Below are 12,385 nucleotides of genomic sequence, written 5' to 3' on the forward strand. Positions count from 1 at the left end.
TATCCGTACGTCGTGTATCCATACGACGTGGGGAACTCAGTGCCACCACTTTCCAAAGAGGAAATTTACTCGATAATCCGATCCGTACGCTTTGCATAGCAGTCTGTCAAAATGATTTTAAAAAAATTAGAAATACTGAAAGTTTCAAAGAGATCTTCGAACTAGAGGTATTCTAGCGAAGAATACAACCCCGGGGTACAACATAACCCCAGGGTGTACAGATAGGGTTGACTTACGGGAATACAAAAGCTGCGAGGTAATTCTTTGAGCTGGTGGAACAATTCTTGTACCGGTACATGTCCCTTCCGAATCATCGCAAAGTGCGGCCTCAGATTATTTATTCCCTTTCTCTGTCTCTCTCTCCGTCTTTATATATATATATATATATTTATGGAAAACAGAAAACCATTTCCAGATTAAAGAATCGAGAAAAACAATGGCCATTGCTACAGAACGTTTGTATTTCAAGATTGAAATATGCAGGCTAACATATACACATACATGTATTAAAATAGAGAACATATTAGTCAATAAAAAAACTGAAGCAAAATGTTGGTTTCAAAATTTCATATGGGATTCTCCAATCTATTCTGCTCAAGTTAGCAGGCCTTTTGCCATTTTGAGGAGAGACAAATTAAGAACATTGGAAATATTTGATCTATTCTTAGATCGAACACAGCAGCCTTGTTCCTGTAACAAATACATAAACATGTGACGACTGCAGGGGGAAAACGACGGTAGTCACAAACTGAAAATCTTGAGGGTTCCAATTTTGAACGCTTGTTGACTCATAGGTGTATTTCTGTTCAACTGTTGGTTGATTATTGTTGTTAGATTTCCCATTCAACAACACTTAACAATAAACCACCAGTCAAACAAACATGAAGTTATGAGTATGAGTCCACAAGCTTTTAAAATTGGCACCCTCACAATTTCCAGTTTGTGACTACCGTCGTTTTCCCCCTGTAGTCTTCGTGTACATTTCATGTTCAACGTCTTAGATCATGTTGAAGCGTGGTAACTTCACCGAAGGATATATATGTTAACAATACATTATATATCTTAGAATTACAAAGTTCTATCTGCTCAGTAGGTCTACCTAGTTTTGTGAAATTTGGTGTAAAATAATTTCAGAACAATCCTACCATTTTGCAAGCACAGATAGAATACATGATATTTGATTTATAACCTCAAGGTCTTAGTAACCCAAACGGTAAAAAATGTCAGTTAGTTTAGTAAGGTTTTACGATGCTCGCTACTGCACAAGGTCATATGAACGCCAAGGGGTGAATGTCAAAAGAGAAGTCCTAACGGGGAATCAGACTTACTCTGATCACCTCTCTAGCTTCAACAACACAGAGCCTGCTTTGACTATCAAGGCACCCCGGAAATAGTAGTTCACAAGAGAGTGACAAAAATACAAAAGAAGTAGAGGGAAAAATGACGATAGTAAGGATGAGGATGAGCAGCAGTACCCCATATGTTGTTCCGGCACAATATGAGCACGACATTGATAAATCAGCCCATTTACAATTTAATGTGCATAAGAACACGTTAATATACCCCCCTTGGGTTTTTAGTTTAGTTTTAGTAGAGGTTTTACGGCGTTCGCAACTGTGCATAAGGTCATATGAGCGCCAAGGGATGGAGGTCAACAGAGAAGTCCTTGCAGGGAATCAAGACTTATTCTGCTCACCTCTCTAGCTTCAACAGCACAAAGTCTGCTTTGACTATCAAGGCACCCCGGAAATAACGGGTCACACGAGTGTGACAAACATACACAAGAAATAGAGGAATATGACAATAGTAAGGATTAGGAAAGAAAAAGCAGCAGTTCCCTGTTGCAGTTCAGGCACAGTTATGAGCATGGCATTGATGAATCAGCCCATTTACAATTCTACTGTGCTTGAACGAGAAATGTCCCCCCTTTGGGAATGGCCTAAAGACACTTCAGTCACTAGCACTGCCCCGGGGGGTAACCCCCCTAGGGAATGGCCGAAAGACAACTTCAGTCAGTAGCACTGCCCTGGGGATACCCCCCCTAGGGAATGCTCTAAAGACACTTCAGTCAGTAGCACTGCCCTGGGGATAACCACCCTAGGGAATGGCCGAAAGACAACTTCAGTCAGTAGCACTGCCCTGGGGATAACCCCCCCTAGGGAATGCTCTAAAGACACTTCAGTCAGTAGCACTGCCCTGGTGGGGTAACAAATGTCAAATAGAACTTTGTAGTTCTGAGGTAGCGACTTACAAATAATCAGAGGTATGACCTTTTTAGTTTTAGTAACAAACGTAAAAAAGAAGAGTTAGTTTTAGTAAGAGTTTTACGGCACTTGGAACACAATAAGGTCATATAAGTGCCGAAGATTAGAGGTGTTACAAGAGAGTAACAAACGTAAAAAAGAAGAAGGTGAGCTTAGGACAACAGACGTTTTTGATAGGAAAGAAGAAGCAAACCACACCAGAGCACCCGCCAAACACCCACACAAGAGAAAGGACTAGAAAAAAAAAGCAGAGAGTTGAGACAGAAAATATTGTCATGACAGACGGAACGAATTGAGCGTGCTTGACAAAAACCTTGTGGAAAAAAACACCTTTATTCAACAAGAGGGCGAGAAGCAGCAAAATGGGCAACGGAAATGCACACGAAATGCCAGCAATTACTATCTACAGCATATTTTTTGCAACTACCCCAGTCTAGGTGGCCTTGGCCTACATTTGAAATACATTTCTGAACACAACTATACATAGCATGAATGAACAAAAATATGTGTCACGACAAGGTGGAATCAGGCGCTCGTCAATTTTTGGACAAGTGGAGTTATTGGTCTAATCTGAAGAAAGCTTATTCATGTATTTGCCTTGCTTTCTCAATGAAAAAAAATCCATCTAGCTTGAATAGAAGTCAAGATATTTGCGACTGAAGAAGGTGGGGTAGTCCGGTTTCAGGGGCTAAATTCATGAGAAAATGGCCGCCAAAGTTTGTTTTTTCCCCGTAAGTGTTGTACGGCGCTCGCAACTGCATAAGGTCACATGAGCGCACGGGACACACATGACATTTTCAATTGGTAGGAAATTTTGAATTTTGCCCGGGTGGCGGCCGAAGCCTACTCTTATCAATTTTAGACCACCAAGGGATCTTTAATGTGAGCAATTTGCACACGGGCCTTCCGAGATTTTTCGCCCTTGTCCGAGAAGGCTAGGTGTAGATCTTAGGTGTGGCTGAAAGACAGCAGTACGGAGGAGCCAAGGAATAGCAGTAGAAAGACTGCAGAAAGAGTAAGGAGCCCAGAAGAGGGGGGCAAAGGAGGTGAGGGGGTGGGGGACAGAAAGAGGAGATGAAAGCAGATGACAGAACATTGCAAGAGAGCAGGAAAGGAGGTGAAAGGAGACAATTTTAGAACAGAACATTTTTCTTTCACTACCCGAATTCGAACCTGGGACCTTTGAATAAGAGGCCAACACTTTAACCTCTAGCCCACGAGAGCTCCCCACCAAAGTTTGGTAGCTTCAATAGCTTGAGTCCTTGAAAACTGAAAATGACATATTCGCTGCCTTTAAACAAGGTTTTTCAGTAAAATTCACATGAGACTGTTTTCATATAAACATAAAAGATGTTAAGCCACAAACAAAAAAAAAAAAATTCGATTAAAATTGCCAAACTGATGGAAAATGTCTTTTTCTTCAATATCATTATTTTGATGAGCGCCTGATTTCACTACAATGACTACAATGCCCCATATAGATTCTCTTTATCTTTTTCTTTATAAAGAATCATTTTAACAAATATTGCTGCGGCATACATTAAGGTTCATCACCAAACTGCTTCCAGCACACATAGAAAAATAACATGAGATAAGACAAGGAATGTTGACTATTCACATGGGAAATCTTGCAGTTGCAAGTAGTGATAATAACAAACAAATAAATGCAGAACTCAAATAATACATTGCTGACAGTAGAATGAGTACCTTAAACTTAATCAATTTCATGAATCTTGACTCAATCACAGATACAAACCAAAGTAGAGGAAAAATGACGAAAGTAAGGATTAGGAAAGAAAAAGCAGCAGTTTCCTGATACAGTTCAGGCACAGTTATGAGCATGACATCGATGAATCAGCCCATTTACTTTTACAATTCTACAGTACATAAGAACTCGAGATGTTCATGTCCCCCCTTTGGGAATGGCCTAAAGACACTTCAGTCTGTAGCACTGCCCCGGGGGGGTCATTTATCTCCGTCCTGGGCCATCCTTCCAAACTCGTCTGTGCACGTACAGACAATGATTCTCTTTCTTTCCCCCTCTATTTCCACTTTCCCATACAAGCACACTTGCATACATAAACAATGTTCAGACCTCCTTTAGCTTTCACACTTTGACTTCTAACCAAAGACAGTACATAACAAGATGGGCCACTCAGCCAAAAAAGTGTCCGCCGAAAGTTCGCTCTTTGCTTCAGATGGCCCTGCAGTCTGTTTTGAAGTTCTCTTTCGTTTTTCCAGAAGAAGAATAGGAATAGCACCTCCTTGCGTGCTCGCAGATCGACTGCTATTCATCAACTGTTCGGGTTCGTTCAGTGCAGAGTTTTAGTTGTTCCTTTTTTATTTTAATGACCTCTCGCCTTTCATTCTAAAGTCAAATTAAACGAAGAAAACAATCACCCTTTCCTCCGGAAGAGGTTTTTTGTCAGCGTAACCATTTTAAAAAAGTGTTCTTCCGAAATTTATTTTAAAAACTTGCTAGTTTCACTTTGATTTTTCAAACTCAAGTAGGGTACATGTAACTCTGTTCGCAAAAGGTGTGCATTTGCGAAGAGGGCGCCACCGAATTTTGAGGACACTTTTTTAATTGGCTCAAAGAGAGAAGTGGCCCCTCTTGTTAAGTAGAATCTTTGTTCTAACCAATCAGCTCATGACACAAAGAAGGCATACAATTTAACTTTGTCCATTGAAACGACTCAAGAAATACCCCGGTAAATTAAACAAAATATCATTTTATTACATGTGAAATTTTCAATGCAACTGCTTCAACTCAGCTCAGTGTTCACAAAAAATCCTTGCTAAGAAAGTCTTTTCAGTTTTAGTAAGAGTTTTACGACACTTGCAACGCAATAAGGTCATATAAGTGCCGAAGATTAGAGGTGTCACAAGAGAGTAACAAACACAAAAAAGAAAGAGGAGAGATCAAGACGATAGATGTTTGGTAGGAAAGAAGGAGCCAACCACACCAGAGCATCCACCAACCACCCACACACTAAGAAAGTGAGATAAGACAAACGAGATGGCCAACCTTCACCCACACAGCTTTATTTTAGTTTTAATAATAATAATTAATAATTGCATTTATATAGCGCATATCCACGCTCAAGAGCATGCTCTATGCGCTTTACAACTATTATTACCCCAGCTGACCCCCTGAGAACACTCAGAAACATTCTTGGCTTCCGCAGAAGCATACAGTGCAAGCTGCGGATTTCACACGCTCAAACACTATCATTTCCACTGGGTGAAGTGAGGAAAATTTGTGCAAAGTGCCTTTCCCAAGGACACAATGTCGGGCCCCTGACGGGATTCGAACCCACGACCTTACGGTTGCGAGTCCGAGAGCCTAACCACTAGGCCACCGACGCTTTTAGTAGAGGCTTTACGGCACTCTCAACGGCATAAGGTCATATGAGCCCCAGAAAATTTGAGGTGTTACAAGAGAGTAACGAACACAAAAAAGAAGGAGGGGAGATAAAGATGATAGATGTTGAATAGGAAAGAAGAAGCAGACCACACTAGAGCACCCGCCAACCACCCACACCCACACAGCTGCTAACAAAAACTGCTGCTTGTAAACAAGGGGGGGGGGAGTCGAGATTATTTACGCAGAGATAGCCAGGGAAGGAAAAAAAGAGATGTGCTTCTTCAGGGGACGGAGCGCTTATATGGGGATTGGAGGCCCCTTGTGCAGTGATTTTTAAAGTTTTAGTAGAGGTTTTACTGCGCTCTCAACTGCGTAAGGTCATATGAGCGCCAGAAGATTACAGCTGTTACAAGAGAGTAACAAACATAAAAAACATGAAGGGGAGATCAGGATGATAGATGTTTGATAGAAAAGAAGAAGCAAACCACACCAGAGCACCCGCCAACCACCCACTTGTGCAGTGATGTCCGTCCTTCACACATGTAAAAAAGAGATCTTGGACAGATGAGACCAGACAGAAAGTGCAAATCAAGCACTCACGGGAACCTCACACTACACACCTTCTCAAATAAGATAAGATACATCTTCATTGTCCAGATCCTGGCACATTGGTTTGGTGTTTCACCATGTACACACATACACACACACAAAAACAAGCACACGCACGCACATGTGCACACCTATAAACACAATCACTCTTCCATCACACATCCTCTCTTTCACACACATCTGTGCACATAACCATAATAATATAAAAGTATGCATGCACTCACAAAAAGGCTCACAGTTACATGCATAAAATAAATGAACAGTAATATAATCAATAATTACAGTATCATGTCAGAGCTAAAAAAAAATAAATGTTCATTTTTGTAGTGAGTTGCGAACCGCATCATGAATGTACAGTAACATTTGTAATAGAAAAACCTTTTTATGACAAAATAAGAATAAAAAAAATAAAAAAAATAGTAGAGGGTTTTACGGCGCTCAAAACTGCATAAGGTCATATGAGCGCCAAGGGGTGGGTGTCAACAGAGAAGTCTTTACAGGGAATCAGACTTAGACTGCTCACCTCTCTAGCTTCAACAGCACAAAGTCTGCTTCGACTATCAAGGCACCCCGGAAATAGCAGGTCACAAGAGAGTGACAAACATACAAAAGAAGTAAAGGAAAATGACAATAGTAAGGATCAGGAAAGAAAAAGCAGCAGTTCCCTGTTGTAGATCAGGCACAGTTATTAGCGTGACATGAGTCAGCCCATTTACAATTCTACTATGCTTGAACGAGAAATGTCCCCCCTTTGGGAATGGCCTAAAGACACTACAGTCAGTGGCACTGCCCCGCGGGGTAAAATAAGAAAACCATGAAGGATTTATGATAAAAGTACAAGAACGCCAACAGAAGAAGGAAGCAGGTCTAACAAGCCAGTTGCAAAGTAACCAAGTCTGAGATGTATAAAAAAAAAAGTAAGAGTGGCTCACGGTCGGAACCGCTGTGCCGGCGAGGCTGCTGGCAGCGACTTGGGCACATTGCTTTACGACGACTTTGACATCAAATTACTTTTGGGCAATTGCGAAAAATAGGTCTTTTTTACCAGGAGTTCAATCATTTGATGAAGAACTATCAAAATAGGTACACTTGTTTTGATTTAAAGACGTTATTGTCATAAGTTTTAGATTTAGCACCAAAAAAGGCCCCGGCGTAGTGGGTTTACCCCCTAATAGATAAAGAGTTAAAGGGGGCTCTCGTGGCCTAGAGGTTAAAAGGTTGGCCTCTCACTCAAAAGGTCCTGGGTTCGAATCCGGGTAGCGACCGAAAAATTTTCTTCTCTAAATTTGTCTCCTTTCACTTCATTTCCTGCTCTCTAGCAATGTTCTGTCGTCTGCTTTGGTTCCCTCTTTCTGCCCCCACCCCCTCACCTCCTTTGCTCCTTCCTCTGGGCTCCTGATTCTTTCTGCAGTCTTTCTACTGCTACTCCTTCGCTTCTTCTTACTGCAGTCTTTCAGCCACACCCCTGACCTTCTGGTAGGAAAGATCTACACCTAGCCTTCTCGGAAAAGGGCGAAAAATCTCGGAGGACCCGTGTGCAAGTTGCGCACGTTAAAGATCCCTTGGTGGTCTAAAATCGATAAGAGTAGGCTTTGGCCGCCACCCGGGCAAAATTCAAAATTTCCTACCAACTGAAAACATTAGGCGTGTCCCGCGCGCTCATATGACCTATGCAGTTGCGAGCGCCGTAAAACACTTTACAAAAACAAAAGAGTTAAAAGTAATGAAGAAACATAATTTGTTCATCATAAAGCATAGAGGGAGTTTTACTGAGATACCTCTCAAATTTCCTTAGATTGCAGAACTGAAGTGATAGAATCATAACTTTTCTTGTCCAGTCACTGTTCAAAAGTAAAAGTCTTTCTAGAGTCAAAACCACCTTGCAACCAAAATCACTGAGCTAATTATCTCTTATAACCAAACATTATATACACAACTTACATGAAAATCTGAACAGCCATAAAGGCGTGAGTGCTCACAGGTCTCCTCTAAGGGCGAAAACATAGAGAACGCTGATTTGAGACTGACTCAGTAGGTGCCGATAGGTATAAAAATTCCCTTAAAGTATGATTTCCAACTTGCCCCACATAGAGCTGGCAGACTGCAGGCGGCTTTAAGCACCGATCGGCATTGTCAGCTTTATCGGAATCCAAACTACATTCTTATCACGCCGAAAAACTGGGAAGGGCGCCTCCCTGTCAAATCGCGACCTCAGTTCTTTCTTGTCGTTGTGCCACACATCACCGTCTCTCAAGATGAACAGATGGACAACAACATGGATATTTCCAGGAACTCGGATCACTTCACCAACAACGTAGCTGCCATATGTGACTTCCATACAATGTGGAGCAGCCAGCCAACAGAGCTACACACTGTGTTAGCCAGAAACAAAGAAAAGTGAACTGTGGCTGCTCCCTCAGCCAAAAGCTTCACTCGCAAAATGTCAAACCATGAAAACATCAACTTTTGCAGTTATATAAAACGCTCAACTCTCTCTCTCTATATATATATACATATATATATATAATATCCTATATACACAGATCAAACCTGATCACAGGATTACTTAAACAAACTGTTCGATTTCATTTTCTTTTTGAGCACAGTTTTATTGGCAGACTGAGCCATCCATGAGGGCAGTTTCTTCAACATGCTGCCCTGGCTAGAGTCCTGTGAATCCATAGTGTTTGACTGTAAGAATTCCTGGGGGCCAGCCCCTAACCGTGACTGGGAATCTGACACTGATTTCCACGAGGGAGTCGGTTGTTGGCTGCTGGACGGCAAGTTTGGAGAAATTTTACCAACTTTTTGAGAGACTGAAGACGACGGTGAGGAGGAACTTGAACTCCTTTCTCTTTTCAGACTCAAGCTTGACGCAGACTTCTGAAACAGAAGTGGAAATTGGGAGAGATAGTTAAAAGTACACAGTTATCTTAAAACAATGTACTATTTCAATTTCTTCTTATTGAGCTGGGATAGAGCTTTTTTCACGAAAAGATAAAAAGTGAAACTTATTTTATCAGTCATGAACAACATCCTCTTTGAGTCAAAGACACAATAACATCTATGACCTGAAATTACTTTTCAATTGAACTTTGCATTTTAGCAAGTAATATGATTGCTGTTTTCTTCCTTGCAAAGTCAAAAAAAATATTTAAAAACTCATGAGAAGCTTTAAGCAGATAAGATAGGGTACCACAACAACAATAAATGATAATATGCTCACAGTTTGATCTTCAAGTTTCAGAAATAGGTGCGAGGTGCTTTTTAAAAACCATCAGTGTATCGTGTCAAAACAAACAAGAAAGCAATGAATGAGTCAGCGACAGTGTACCTTGGCATCCTCAGCATTTTGTGGGTCTGACCCACTCAGAACGGGTTCCCCATCTGCGTTGACTCCCTGACCGTGTTTGTGAAGGAGTAAAGAGATGACAACTTTGATGTGGTTGTACTCCACGTACAAGGGAAGTTGGTCTTTGATTTTGGTCAAACTGGATATACCTGTACAGAACACAAATCAAAATCAGATTATCAAAAACAAAATCAGATTTTCAACAGGCAAAAACACCCCCCTGTACAGAACACAAAACAAAATCAGATTATCAACAGACAAAAATATTCCACATACCTGTACAGAGCACAAACAAAATCAGATTTTCAACAGGCAAATACTCCACATACAAGTATTACAAGGGAAAGTGGTCTTTGATTTTGTTCAAACTGGATATACCAGTACAAAGCACAATCAAAATCATCAGATTTTCAACAGGCAAATACTCCACATACAAGTATTACAAGGGAAAGTGGTCTTTCATTTTGGTCAAACTGGATATACCAGTACAAAGCACAATCAAAATCATCAGATTTTCAACAGGCAAATACTCCACATACAAGTATTACAAGGGAAAGTGGTATTTCATTTTGGTCAAACTGGATATACCTGTAGAAAGCACAAACAAAATCAGATTTTCAACAGGCAAATACTCCACACTCAAGGTTGCATCACCGTGGAATAGGTGGCTGGTTGGTGGGTGCTCTGGTGTGGTTTGCTTCTTCTTACCTATCAAATTCAAACGTCTAATCGTCCTTATCTCCCCTCCTTCTTTTTTGTGGTTTTACTCTTTTGTAACACATAATCCATTCTTCAGCATTTATATGACCTTACTGTGTTGCAAGTGCCGTAAAACTCTTACCAAAACTAAACTAAACACTGGAATAAGCTCCTCCAACTCCCCCCCCCCCCCCCGCCGATTGTCACAGCTCTCTATTCTTTTCAAATTGCTGGTTACAAATCACAACGTCCGAAACCACAAGAAGAGAAGGAAAACATTTCAGTCCCCTTTCAGGAATCAATATCTTAGGAATGAAATTTTTTATTTCTAGCTAAAATGATCAGGGCACTAATACATATTATGTTTTCGACATTTGATATTAAATAATTTTTCCTTTTTCTTTTGGGAGTTCTACACTTGAAGGTCAAACTAAAGTTGTGCAAGGCATAAGGAGGGTTCACGTATTTCTAGAAGACCTGAAATTCCATCCGACTCAGTTAAAACTAGCGCAAAGAAAAAAAGATGTAACAATAAAAACATATTATATAATCACATATTATTGATCTAATAACACTGCATAATATCACAGTCGCGTCTACTAGACCTATCTTAGTAACGCCATCCGTCCTTGTGTCGACGTCCCATTAAATCAGACCTTTGTTTCATTCAGTGGTGTCACGGCCGATTTAATCACCTGAAGTCTGAGTCACTATTTCAGTTATCCCATTCATTTTTTTTAAATATTGCTTAACCCTATCCGTACGCCCTGGGGTCATTTTTAACCTCCAGGGTTGTATTCTTCACATTTTAGAATACTACTAGTACAAAGATCTCTGAAACTTTCAGTATTTCTCAAAAAATCATTTAGACAGACTGCAATGCAAAGCGTACTGATTGGATTAATGAGTAAATTTTCTCTTTGGAAAGAGGTGGCAAAGAGTTCCCCACGTCGTAGGGATACAATAGTAAAACACGGCGTACGGATCGGGTTAATAATTCAGCTCGACCACAAATGAACTCTATTCACATTCTTCTTTCGGAAAATGTATAGGTTCATGGCCTTTATAGCTTGGCACGCCTGTTGCCAAACACTTTCCAACATAGCAGGATGAACTCCTACAATTTCCACCCACACCACAGGCTATTGTTAGTGACACTTGGAGGTTCAACCCTATTGGTACGTTGTGTTTTACTATCGTATCCATACGACATGGGGAACTCTGTGCAACCACTTTCCAAAGGGGAAATTTACTCGTTAATCCGATCCGTATGCTTTGCATAGCAATCTGTCAAAATGATTTTTTGAGAAATACTGAAAGTTTTAAAGAGATCTTTGTACTAGAAGTATTCTAAAATGTGAAGAATACAACCTCGGGGGTACAAAATTACCCGAGGGCGTACAGATAGGGTCAACCCTTCAAGAGGCGAATTAATTCCAGTCTGGTCCCCCAGAGGCCAATTAATTTGAGAAGTTCATGAAAAAATTAGGGTGCCTCATGATTAATGCTTATAACTTCCTTATCTTTTAAGACAGAAATATGAACCAAACATCACTGAACAGGAAATTGAGTGAATTAAAAAAAAAAAAGATAAAAATTTTCTAAACAATACCTTGTCATAGATTTAATTTTTTTGTTTATCAGAGTGTCTTTGCCTGTGCGTTAGTCCAGACGTTGTGGTGTCAAATTTATTTTAGTCCAGGTGTGAGCGATACAGTTCAAGGCAGCCAGGGAAACAGGGCGAAATATACCTCCCCTTTCACCACTGAAATGCAGTCTGTTTCCACATGAATCATTACTATCCCGATAAAATGTGTTGAACAGGTTGCAAACATTCATATTTGCAGCCATTTCGGATTTGATTACTGCCTTACTGACTGATGTAAACCAATTCCTAGACTGTACATTTCCTATACTAATTCTGGGTCTAGATTCTTGTTTGGGGCAGGAAAAGCTAGGAAAATCTTCCTTTAAAAGAGTTTAACTCACTGTAGATGTTTCATGCAGCATTTACGAGTATCAATATTTTCCACGAGAGGCGGTTCACAAGTTTTGCGTTTTGTTGTCGGAAAAGTATGCTAGCAAACGCTGCAT

The 12,385-nt window shown here is 40.5% G+C and overlaps 1 protein-coding gene across 2 annotated transcripts in view; it reads right to left on the reverse strand.

Moving 5' to 3' along the window:
• Positions 1 to 8,361: 8,361 nt before the first annotated feature.
• LOC101858284 (Werner syndrome ATP-dependent helicase homolog) overlaps positions 8,362 to 12,385 on the reverse strand; it is a 56,727-nt gene continuing 52,703 nt past the window's right edge. The window contains exons 25-26 of one of the 2 annotated variants that reach the window (XM_005102092.3): positions 9,575 to 9,741; positions 8,362 to 9,120 (exon numbers count right to left, since the gene is read on the reverse strand). In XM_005102092.3, the coding sequence (XP_005102149.1) occupies positions 8,803 to 9,120; positions 9,575 to 9,741 (485 nt within the window). In that variant the 3' untranslated portion in view covers positions 8,362 to 8,802. Of the gene's footprint in view, positions 9,124 to 9,574; positions 9,742 to 12,385 lie in introns of both variants that reach the window. The other variant, XM_005102091.3, reaches the window with a different exon arrangement.

Source organism: Aplysia californica, unplaced genomic scaffold, assembly GCF_000002075.1.
Source record: "Aplysia californica isolate F4 #8 unplaced genomic scaffold, AplCal3.0 scaffold00313, whole genome shotgun sequence".
NCBI classification, from domain to species: Eukaryota; Metazoa; Mollusca; class Gastropoda; order Aplysiida; family Aplysiidae; genus Aplysia; species Aplysia californica.